Consider the following 13,258-nt stretch of genomic DNA (forward strand, 5'->3'; position numbering starts at 1 on the left):
ATATATATATATATATATATATATATATATATATATATATATATATCAGATGTCATTATATTCTTGTCAAGGAGGTCGGGTCGTCCCTGTGTATAATTTGTGAACTTTGCAATTGCAGTTCAGTTCTTTACAGAAGATTTGGATATAGCAAAGTATTTCTTTTTTTTTTTCAATTTTCTACTTCATTTCAATTACAGAGTTCATTATAAAAGATTAGTTTCTAATTTAGCATGCTTGTTATTTTTAATTAGATGCAAAACCTTAACAGAAATATTTTTTGCATCCTTATCATCAGAAACTTGAATGATTCGTATAGTAATTCTTAAATTCCCAAATGTGGGCAGTGCCAACTTTGCATTTACCTTAGACTAATCTAGTCATATCTTAAATGTACATTATACCATATGAACAGCAACAGCTAGGTTTCAGTTATTTGGTGCTTCTCACTGGCATGCTACTTCCATCTGGTTTTCTCAAGTTCTCACAACTCTACTGTAAAATATAATTTTCTTTGTTTTCAACATGAGGTGATCATGAAAATACAGTCATTCAGGTCTATCTGGAAGATATACTAAGGCTAGAGAATAACATTTCTAGTGAACTATATTTAAAATTATATGGTAGAAAGCTAAGTATAAGATTGAGGAAGCCGTCTACTTTTAGGAAACATCATAAAAAGTAGTTAAAATGGAATTCATAGAAAAGAATGGTTTAAGTAATGATAGATCAAGTTGAGAAGAAGATTAATGTCTTGCTATAGTAAGAAGATCGCAGTATTCTAATTTTTGTCTTAGGCTCTTAAATATCATTAACACATGGGTTTTTGTTCCTATAAGATTCATTTACGTATATGTGGAATTTCTTCAAAATTTCACAATGTGTATGAAACAGCTATGGTTGTCTCAAATCATGCATTTATTTGAGGGTTATCAACCAGTTGCTGGTGGTACTCATTACATAAACGTAAAAGTTGGCATCCTACATGTATATGGTTCCCCACTGCACTTCATAGGATTCTGACACTTTCCAAATCTGCAGAGATCAGCTGTGTGGACCCATGAGGATTTAGAGGTCAGTTCTCTATATTTCAGATAAAACTACATAACAGAGACACTGTGAATATTAGGAAGTTAGCTGTGTCAGTATATGTATGTACAGCCCTAGGTTCATGGAGCCGTTGTGCTGCCCCATAGAGCATGAGCATGTATGGTGTTAGTACTGAGGATGAATTACTTATGTGTTTACATTTATTACAACAGCATTTTCATTGATGGTCTTTTGCTACCTTATATCCCTAGTCTTAACTCAAGGCACCTCCCATAATCCACTGATAAAATTGGCAATGCTAAGCATGTTACTATATGCAGGAAATAGCATGGTAAATCAAATCCAAGCTCACTTAACTCACAGGGAACTGATTTTCCATTCAGAACCAGTCTCAAATCTCATGGTAAAATTACACACTCTGCAAACAAATAAACAACATCAAATATTTGTCCGACAAATACTAAAAGACTGTGTGAGATGTTCGTTTTAATCCACAGTGTTAAAACTTGTGAAAATGCAAGAAAAACAAGATGGTCTTATGGTTCAGAAAACTCATACTCTGTTAGGGGAATAGTAGAGCTCATGGATAATTCTAGTACATGTCATAAAGTATTGCATGTTGTAGGTGGGGAGATGCACCCATTGATAAAGAATTTTCCTTGAAACCATAACTATCTGAATTTAATACCAAGAACTAACTCTCTCTCTCTCTCTCTCTCTCTCTCTCTTTCTCTAACACACACACACACAGACACACACACACAAAACAATTGTGATGGTGCACATTTATAATCTCAGTACTGGGGAGGAAGAAACAGGTACATCCCTTTGTTTTATTGACCAGTCAGCTATCTGACCTCAGGCCTATGAGACTGTCTCAAAATTTTTCTGTACTGGGCTCCATCTGTACAATAGGTAAGTTTTCTTGATTAGGAGAAAGACTACTTATCTGTAGATATAAGGCAAATGATTATTTATTGTTATGGCCTATATGGAATATACAGGTTATATTTAGCAATATACATGTACATATATACATTGCTACATATATGCATGTACATGCATCAATTAGTGCAAAAAAGAGGCACTGAATTGAAAAAAAGCAGGGAGAGATTCATTTTTAAAAATGAAGAGAATGGCTCTTAAGGAATGATACCTCTGATTGTTCTCACAAAAACACATACACACATATATATGTGTGTGTGTATACAGAGAGAGAGACAGTAAGACAGAGAGACACATACATGCATGCACACACACACACACACACACACACACACACAAAGACAGAGAAACAGAGAGAGACTGCTGCATCTTGTAATGGACGTATAAGCACATTTCCATGGAAATAATGGTAAAAGATTAACTTGCTGTGGGATATGCTTTGACCTTCTGTCACAACAGGAAACAAATGGTTGTTCCATCCATTGTGAATAACAGAACTTTATTGTGGTGTGCATAATTAATAACTACATAGATTTAAAAAGTAAATGAGAGTGGATGAGCCTGCTTCTATGCAATGTTTTCATTACAAGGCTACATTGTATTACCCAGTAACACCCTCAAAACTTTCAATTACTTTTTTCAACATGCTTTACTATCTTTCCTTGTATTTTCCTTTTTATTTCTTCTTACTAGTGGGTAGACAGAAAGTCATAGGAATAATAAGAAAGTGTTTTAAGGGTTAGAAAAAGAACAGACATAAAGAATTAATGTGCTATTTTTAAAATATACTTTTGCTCATTGTTTTACCCCAGAGTCATGAGTTAATTTGATAAAAAATATTATAACATTAAAATTAATCTGTCTCTCCTAATGAAAAACCACTATTTAAAGAATTGGAGGCAAAGAGTCTTGAGGAACTTATCCCTCACCTCTTGGCCTTCTTTTTCTTATTTGTAAACTGAGTTTATTGGACCAAACTAAGAAGTTGCAATCAGAAGTGAATTCAGGGGCTAAGGAGATGTCATTAATGTAGAGAGTTGGTTTTCACTGGATGACAATGAAGAAATGTCGCTCCCTGATCCGACCAGCAGACAGAGAACAATGGACATGGAGTTCTTCTTCCCAATGCAGTTTATTCAGGAACCCTTACATTCTTCAAAAAGCCCCCGAGTCTCTCTTCCACCACCCTTAAATCCCTCTGCCTTCTCCAATCAGAGCCTGCCACATCAGTGCATGTGATAGGACAGTGGGTATGGCAAGATCTGACGTTGCCCTACATAACAGATGGCCTGATTATGCGTAGCAGTGAGCCTGCACAATATTGCCTGTGGGCGTGGCTTCTTCAGGGGCATATGAGGAAGTCAGGTGTTAGCCTCAGGTGCCATTTTGGAATGGCCGCCACACCCGCTTCCTACAAAGAAATTATGGTTAAGTCTTTATTTCTGAGTATACATAGGTAGTTATGTGATATTTCTATCAACTAGCACTTAGGCCACTCCATCTATATCTGAATACAAAGCACAGCCGGAGTGCTTCATTTCTGTAGCATTTGGACTAGATAGATGGTCTCACACATCCCTAATAAGCAAACCTTCACAGGCTCTGCCTTTCTGGTGTGGTCTTATTTTTCTTTCCTTAATACACACTAAGCTTCAAAGTTATTTTGCCTGAGTGAATTGTAAACTACTTTCTGTGGACTGTAAAATGAATGTAATCAAAGATTGGAGGGTTTTTTAAATTTATTAATCCTGCTGGAGAATACTGACTTGATTATATGCTGATAAAATTTGCCCTAAATACCAAAGCTTATATATCAAGATCCAATTTAGAATAAAGATAACAGAAAATGTTTAGGCCTGCTTTGCTTTTACATCTCCTTCAAAGATGGTTATGAATACCTGACAGTTTGGGCTAGCAGAGAACCTCATGTCAAGTTGGGTCTGACCTTGAACTATGTCAACACTGCTAAAGAAGTTGGGTTCTTTGAAGTATCATCATGCCAACTAATTAATATTCCTGTTCTTTCTTACAGTTTAGTGAATGAGAAAAGAAGTTTGAATGAAATAGATCCTTTTATCACATACACTCATACCATTTCAATTAGCTTAATAATATTAAGTTCAATGACTCCTAACAAGCTTCTATCATTATGCCTGTAGTTGCTTTTTGTTTTTGAGGTTAAAGATTTTATTTTTCATGTTTGTATCATCAATATGCAACAATCTGACATGCAATAAGACTCCAATAGATGAATTTATAACAAATAATGTAAATATCTTTGAATGAGTTAATGAAGTAATAAACTAATGAGGAAGAAATTTCCTTTAGATCCAAAGCAGCAACAGCAAAACCAATTAACTATAACTCGGACGTTCTACTAAGACATCTGAAGAATGACTATTAAACCAATGAAAACATATAGCTTAGAAGTATAAACATAAAAATGAAAATATTGGTGAGACTTTTATATCACACATATGTGGTTATACAGTTTTGTTTTCTCCCACTTACTCTCAGCCCGTGTTCTGGAAACTTCAAATTTGATGTTATATAATACTGATGCTCTTTAAATCATATGAACAATACCTACTTAGGAAAAGTGCCTGATGAACTGACACATATCTATAATCTCAGTACTCAAAAAAGTTGACACAGAAGCATCTTGATTTTTGAGTTCAGCCTGGACTATATAGTCTGGTGAGAAAATTAGAGAAAAGAGGTAAGAAGTTTCAACAGAGAAAGAAGGTGAAGAGAGAAAGAATAAGGAGAGAGATAGTTTTGGAGGACGAAGAAAAGGAGATGGAGGATGAAAGAGGAGGAGGAGGAAGAGGAGAAAAAGGGGAGGAAAAGGAGGAAGAGGAGAAATAAGGGAAGGAAGAGGAGAGGGAGAAGGGGGAGTGGAAGAAATGGAGGAGGGGGAAGAGGAGTAAGAGGAGGAGGGGGAAAAGGAGGAAAACAAGGAAGAAGAGGAGAAGGAAGAGAGAAGATGAGCTGGTTGATTCCCATCTGTAAGCTTGAATCTAACTTCTCAGGCCTGTAAGTCTATTACTAATTTCATTTTCAAAGCCTCAAAAGTCTTGTGCATTTATTACATGGACCTCATCGAGTTCTTAGTCATTATGATAAGCAAGCATTTTCACTGTATTCCAATGAGATTCAACAGATCTGTGAAATCCAAGGGAGGAAGTTAAGAAAGTAATAGACTTGAAATTGTGAGTAAATGAGAAAGCAGAAGTAACTAGCATGGATTTTTTTTCTATCTGTTCATTTTCCTGATAGAAAAAGAACACTTGATTAATTGATTAGTTTGTACGTATTAATTAATTTATTAATTAATTTAGCCAACGTTTTGCTATGTTGTTCTGGCTGTCATAAAATTAGGGAGATATTAATCCATATTAGATGGTGAAAACACATTAATGAAGAAGATTTCAAGTAAAACAAGAAATAAAAAAGATCCATGAAAATATCCTGTTATATTTTTTGGATTGTTTAGTTTTTCTTAACTGAGTACTATTCTACAAAGTAATGATTTCTCAAGTAATCTGATTTGACAAACTGAAGACTGGAGCTGGTATGTAGTGTCACTTATGGGGGCTTCTTGTCATTTATCTGCCTTGATTCACATACTCATCTTTTGTTAGTAGTGCCAATCATGAATCAGGTCCTATGATAAGCTACAAAGATAACATCTATGCTCAAAGTTGAAGCTTATAAAATTCAAATTGTAGTGGAAACCAATGAAAAACTATCAGCATAGTTAAATGAAAACAAAGTATGGCCTTTATCAAAGCTACAGGTATATTGAAAACAGGCAACTTATGTTTAAGGTGTTTAGTATTAGACAGAATCACGATGTGAGAAAGGATTATTTAGGGAGGAGAAAGGGTAGTACGGTGATAAAAGATGGTGTGGAACAATAGCAAACAGAATGCACTGATACATGTACACCATTGTTAAAGAACAAACTTAAAAATGAATGAGGTAAATGGTCTTGTAGGGGGGAAAGGGCAGTGTTGAGAGGCGTGGGAGGGTGAGAAGAGAGAATGGTGTGTGAGAGAAACAAGAATGCATTATTTGTGTGTTTGAAAATGTGAGACACAAAATTTAATCGATAAAAATGATCTTTAGTAACTCCTGGAAAAGTATAAAGTACTCCATCCAGCATGATCATAAGATTTTATAACCATAGTGGAATAGTTTTCAGCCAGATAAACAATGTAGCATCCATATACACGCCTACAGGGATAGGATATCAACCTCCACAGTACAGCATTGAAAGCAGGGTATAGAAATATTCTACCATTTGTGGGAGGATCTCTATATGGTAAGTTATGAATGAAACTAATGAAGACTTGGAGAAATAATAAGCTAGAATATTGTTTATCCCTTTTAAGCACAGAAAATTCTGCCTGAAGGAAGTACTGAATGCCTAAGCACTGAAAAAGAGAGAGTTGTTTTCATTTTGGCTTTTAAGTTTTTCAATGTGACTTTGAATCTACAAATATAAATATAAAAATATCCAAATAAGTAAGACATTCCAAACTCCAAAATTCTGTGTTAAGAGTTAGATAAGAAGAAAATAACAGGTGAAAGGAATATAGAAGTATGGGACAGGTTGAATAAATATAGAATAATATCAACTTTTTAAATAAGATGTTAGGGTTAACATGTTTCAGAAAGCCTTTGATTATTCAATTGGAATTAGATTCAAAAGCCATAGAACATCCAGCTCACCGGGATGGACTCCAGATAGACTGCTAAGACTTAAACCTGGTTTCTGCTGCCTAGTTGCTGTAAAACAGTTTTAAAAATGCATTATTCTATATCTGAATCACTCATAATAATAGTACATATGTCTTCAGGCAATGGTAACAATGAATTGTGTCAATATTTGCATCAGACTGAAAAAGATACTGTATTGGTTTTAAAGAATCCTCATTTATATGACAATTGAAACATTGGAAATAGTATTAGGAACTGAACAAGGAATCTGATATCTGATAAAAGTATAACCAATCAGTTAAGTTTGACCTGTTTTAAATATGTGCGCTGAATCAGAATTCACCTCCCCTTTTCTTTTTTTTTAAATTAATTAATTTATTTATTATAAACTCCAGATTTTATTCCCCTCCCAGTCCACCATCTGACTGTTCCACATCCCATGCCTGCTCCCTGCCCCCTCTCTCCACAAGAATATCCCTACCCCCGACTCCTCTCCTCCCTTTCTCTACTACTGTCTTGTTAAACAAAGTAATGCATCCCTGTTTAATAACTCAAGCATTATTTTCTTTAATTTCTACAACAAACGTTTTGTCACTTGTGAGTTAATGGCTTTCTATCCGATCTGCACTTAGCATAAGACAGAGGATTCATCTTTTGTTCTTCCTTTTCTAAAATACTTGGGAGCATTAGTATCCATCCTGCTAGCAATTTTAACTTTTATACTTTTTATATATTCATAGCCTGACTGGAGTAAAGCACTCAAACCTCTTAGTATCTAATAGCACAATTCTGTAAATTATGCCATTTCATTTTTCAACTTTCATTCTATTTTCCACAGGAAAAAAGGTTAAGTTCTCAATGAAAATCAGAAAAAAATCCAAAACTGTATATTGCACAGCCATTGTTTTGTCCCCTTGTGACTGATATCTTACTCCTTTTCCGCTTCTTTATCATTTAAAAAAATACTAGAAATAGATGCATCAGCACAAGCTAATGTGTCTGTCTAGAAAAAAAATACTCCTAATCTTTATATTTTAGATATGAAAACGTAAATCAGCCTATTAGCAATAGGACTTTCATTAGCTACAAATCCATACTTCATTCACCTATTTCCATGATTTTCACAATCAATACAACTTCATGTATAATTTGACATCATAACATGTAGTGAATTAATAAATTCATTGTTTAGTGCTTTACTCCATAACTTCTAGCAGGACAGTTTATAGATGACAAAAATATGCTTTGAGACTGGGGAAGTGGGTGATAAATTATCAAGTAAGTATAATAGAGACCAAATACCACAGGATGTAGTTCTCTCAGCTAAGAAGACTTACCAGTTGGGGAAATGAAGATTGTTTGAACTCTTGTGAGACAGGAAGGTACAATATTGAAAATTATGTAAATGTGCAAGATAAAAATACAGTGTTATTCTGATATAAATCACTGGGAAAGCAAATCTTCATGTGTTAGGGAATCACATCTTTCTTCAAGGTTCATTTGTTTGTCTTTTATCTGCTCATTTATTACACCCTGATCACAGTTTCACCTCTCTCTACTCCTTCCAGTCCCTCTCCTACCTTCTTGTTCTCAAGATCAATTGCTCTCTCCTTTCCTTTCAGAAAAGAGCAAACCTCCTAAGAATATCAAGGGACATGGCATAACAAATTACAATAAGACTAGGCACCTCCCCTCATATTAAGTCCTGACCAGGCAACCCAGTATGGGGAAAAGTGTCCCAAGGGCAGTCAAAGGAGTCAGAAAGAACCCAAATTCCCACATTATGTCTTCCACAAGGACACCAAGCTATATAATCATAAAATATATACAGAGGATATAGCTCAGACCCATGCAGGTTCCACAGTTGTCACTGTAGTCTCTCTGAATTCCTACAAGCACTGGTTTCTTGATTCTGTAGGTCATATTCTTGTGGTGCCCTTGACCCCTCTGGTTCATATAATCCTTCCTCCCCCATTTTCAAGATGTTTCCTGAGCTAATACTTGGCTGTGGGTTGCTGCATCTGCTCCCATCAGTTACTGGATGAAGCCTCTCTGATGAATATTGGACTAGGCTATAATCTATGAATAGCAGAATATTATTAGAAATCATTTCATTGACTTTCTGCCAACCTTGTTTGGTTCTATTCAAGTTCTCTGGGCTGTCCAGCCTCTGATTCCTGGTCATCTCATGTAGTAACCTCAAGTTGACCATTCCCACAAGTTCTGCATCAATGTTACCCCAGCACATCTTGCAGAATAAATTGTAGGTTGAAGATTTTATGACTGGGTTGATATCCCAGTATTCATTATTTTAAAATAATACCCACAAATGGTGAGGAAGAGTTGAGAACATGTTCACACACATTTTTTTCAGTGTGGTCCCCAGTTGTAAATCTGATGAGCTCTTTATCATTTTTCAGGATCTATGAAAGTAGCTGTAGAGAGGAGCTGGGTAATACTTCAAAGTTAATCCTTAACTTGTTTCTCAACAGGTTCTCTGACTCTGAGAACGCATCATGTTCAAGATTCCAAAATGGGATTTGTGATCAATGCAATCTATTCTATGGCCTATGGGCTCCACAACATGCAAATGTCGCTGTGTCCAGGCTATGCAGGGCTCTGTGACGCAATGAAGCCAATTGATGGGCGGAAACTTTTGGACTCCCTGATGAAAACCAATTTTACTGGAGTTTCTGGAGATATGATCCTATTTGATGAAAATGGAGACTCTCCAGGAAGGTACTGTTACAATCTCATTGTTGACAATAGTGCCTGAATAGTAGTTAGTCACTTACTATCCCGAATGTCTTTCTCTTTTGGTTACTCGGGTTTCTGGGGCAGATTTGGTGAAAGCTCTTACTCCAATGAGCCAAGTTAGATAAGGATAGCCTTATTTCTCTGTGGCCAAGAAAGAACACTGATGTTAGTACTCAGGGTACACTTTTGAATTCATCACCACATTTCAGTGGCATAAACTTAAAAGACACAATTCTCAATTTATTATAGACAAATAAAAATACATCCCTTGGGTCTCTCAGGGCAGGTTAGTCAGGTTACTCCCAGCCTTTGGTTATTTCTTATCACAACACTATTCTCAGACAGGAGAATTCTATTTCTGTTAGTTCAGGATTCTGGTGGAGATCCTTCTGCTCTGTTTACTCTTCTTACTGGTGAGTCACATCATACTCTCTTTTGTTACCCTGTAACAGAAGCACTTATGCCCCTGTTGAGTTAACAAACTGCCTTTCAATCTGAATTTTCTATTATTTATGTTGAGGTGACTGAAAATTATGGAACTTGTTTATAATTAAGCCATCCTTTAGAGAAATCACTAGGTATCGAAAAGTTACCAGAATTCATCTCTATCTCTACCATTAAAGACTTAAGTTTTGTTAAAGACTATATGTTGAATATACAAGGGATAATTAATAGAATTTATCAGCAGAGGTAGGTAGCTACTCTGCTGTACAAAAACAACAACAACAACAACAATAACAACAACAAAGAAATGAAAAAATAAAGCATATAAATAAATTATCCAAAGGATCCTTTGGTTCCAGGTTCTTCTAGCAATTTATGCCTCCCAGCTGTGTTCAAAGAATTATCTGCATACTGTTTGCAGCTAGTCTTGCCAAGAGAGTGACACATGAATCCCCTCCCCTACTCAACTTGCAATTCATGTGGCCACACCTTCTGCCAGCAGCCTTGGTTTAGCACATTTCCACCTCCTAAAGTAAACTGGAGCTGGCCCTTCATACAGCTGGCAACATTACACAAGCTTCACTGCCAAGAGGCAGACAGCTTGTTTCAGGTCACATGGCCAAGTGAAAACCTGGTATTTCCTATATTCTAGAGACTTAAGGGGTTTTATATTAGCCTAGATATTTGCAAAACTAACTGGCTTTTTATGATTTTCTATTTTGGAAATCTTCTTTGCAAGTCCCCTGTGGGGAAAGAGAAACATTTTCTGAGTACCAAAGGAAACTTCACGTGTGCTGTACATCTGTTTACTAAGTATAAACTCTGATTCCTAGATATGGATTTATTGTTCTTTTGTAAATACCTACAGCACCAGTGTTACCCTAGGTCCTGTTAATAGAATGATGAAAGCAGTATCACCGGCTCAAGAGCTTTTTTATCATGTGTCCAAGCCAGATCCATAAACCATATGATTAGGAAATGTCTCTGGTGGCTCAACTCCAGCCCAGTGGGAAACTTTAATGAATTAAGCAAACCATCACTACTTCGTTCACAGTACATCGAGACATTTGTGATAGAAGTACTAGGGGATACTGCTTCCTCACCCCTTTTCAAATCACTTCAAGCGTGATAAAATTATAGGTACTTTTTTTCAGTAACAGCATGCATACTATTATGCAAACAAATTTTACAACTTAGTATTTGCTTAGAGTTTACCAATGAACTGCTGTATTTAATTATTAAAACAGTAATAATTAATAATTACAACTTTTTGGTTTGCCGATGCATCTAATTTATATATTGTTTATACTAAAATTACTGACACATAATATTAATGTAAATAGATATATAAAATATGGATACAACCAAATGGGGCTATGCAATAGAAACCCATCTGCAACTGATATTTTAGTCAATGTGTATACTTCAGAACACAAACTAAACTAAATTCTCCCTTTCTAAATCATATGAACTAAGCAATCATTTATCCTCCTTTTTATTTATAGAAAGTAAAGATTACAAAGGGTAAATTTGAGTTGGCTAGGGAGATGGCACAGTGTTACAGAACATAAGCTAGTGTGAAGACCTGGGGTCAAATTTACAGAATACACATAAAACTTAACATGGTAAGATATATTAATAACTGCAACAATTCTACTGTAGGAAGTAGAGAAAGAAGTCTTGGGATGCCCATGGGACAACTGAACTACAATACACACACACACGCACACACACACACACACACACACACACTTGAATAACTGACTCACCCAAAGCCATAGTATAAAAAATTAGTGTTAAGGTCCTAGGCTTCAACACCTCACCTTATATATCAACCTCACAATCCACCAGATCAAAGTAAAATAAACATATATTTTGAGAAATTTTCAAGATTATATTAGGTTTTATGATATAAAAAGTTCCATCTACACTGGATTAAAGGAATTCCCATCTAAGAAAGGAAGCAAAGGACCCAAAGGTACTGAAGGATACTGCTAAATGAACAGAATCCTGGAGGATCCTAGACAGAGAAAGGAAGACATTGTGTGAGTTAATGACTATTCTCAGTGCTGTGATGTATACCAGGCAGAAAGCAACTTTACAGAAGGAAAGGTATATTTGAACGATTGATTTGAGAGTTCACTTCGTAGCAGTAGAGAACGCATGGTGCAGGAATCAACTTCAGCTGTGGCAGAAGAGTGTGAAGTCCCACAAGGACCACAGGTGTAATGAGGACTCTGTTTCACCTCTTGCCTAAACCTGAGAAAGCACTTCTTAGAATTACGACTTGAACCAAGAGCCCTTTATTTGGGCATGCTCTTAATAAATAAAAGATTTTAAAGTAAGTTTCCATTGCTATATCTTGATCCTATCATTATTACATCATGGTGCTACCAATGGGTTGGGCCCTGCCTCTATAGCATCTATTGCATTGTTTTTGGCTTTTCTTTAGTGGACTTTATATCTTTAAAGTTATATAGTTACTTGGCCCAAAACCACTTTGTCCACAATGTCTGCAACTTTAACTACACACGTGTGCTTTTCCTCACCAAACTACACAGTTTTCCTAGGTTTGTGCTCCCTTTTACTGTAAAGACAAATAGGAACAAGAACTAGTCACAACTTAGATATTATGATGTGCAGGATCTTCTCATGATTCTGACAATTGAAATACCTCATCAGCCCAGGTTATTCTTTCCTTTCTCCAAACAAGTTAGTCCTTTACTTTGGAATTCATCTTAATTCCATTATTCAGAACACAGCAAGATTCTTTAATAGCATTTAACTCAAATCGTTAGTATCCCAATTCTGGAAAACCTCACTCTCCTTTTAAAACCTCATTACCATAGCTTTTAGTATCCACATCTCTGTTTGCACTGTGATCTTCCCAAATCCCTCCAAAATTCCTTGTTGTTCTCTGCATGTAGGATACTATGTGTCCTTTTCGACACAGATCCCAAGTCTTCCATACTCCTATCAGAAACCACCTCCAAATGCTTAAGCACTAGGTCAGGTAGTCATTGTAATGATCCCAATTCTCAGTATCAATTTTGTGTTTCCATGAGTTTCTGGTAAATGACAAAATACTCAACAAAGTGAAAAGCAAAAGAATTTTTTTTTTTTGCTTCCACTATGTGGTTGTAATCTATCATGGATGACAGAGAGTAGAGCAGTCATAATATCTCATGCTTATGGTTATAAGAATATAAGGCTCTTGGACATGGAACAGAGATAGGACAAGAAGTAGAAGCAGTATGAGACCCTCAAGTCTGCTCCCTTGTGATCCTTGTGATCCTTGTGATCCTTGTGATCCTTGTGATCCTTGTGATCCTTGTGATCC

At 35.9% G+C, this 13,258-nt stretch overlaps 1 protein-coding gene across 1 annotated transcript in view; it reads left to right on the forward strand.

Moving 5' to 3' along the window:
• Grm5 (glutamate metabotropic receptor 5) overlaps window positions 1-13,258 on the forward strand; it is a 492,924-nt gene that overhangs the window by 393,261 nt on the left and 86,405 nt on the right. The window contains exon 5 of the mRNA XM_028774696.1: window positions 9,210-9,456. Coding sequence (XP_028630529.1) covers window positions 9,210-9,456 — 247 coding nt within the window. The remainder of the gene's footprint in view (window positions 1-9,209; window positions 9,457-13,258) is intronic.

Source organism: Grammomys surdaster, unplaced genomic scaffold, assembly GCF_004785775.1.
Source record: "Grammomys surdaster isolate TR1022 unplaced genomic scaffold, NIH_TR_1.0 242, whole genome shotgun sequence".
NCBI classification, from domain to species: domain Eukaryota; kingdom Metazoa; phylum Chordata; class Mammalia; order Rodentia; family Muridae; genus Grammomys; species Grammomys surdaster.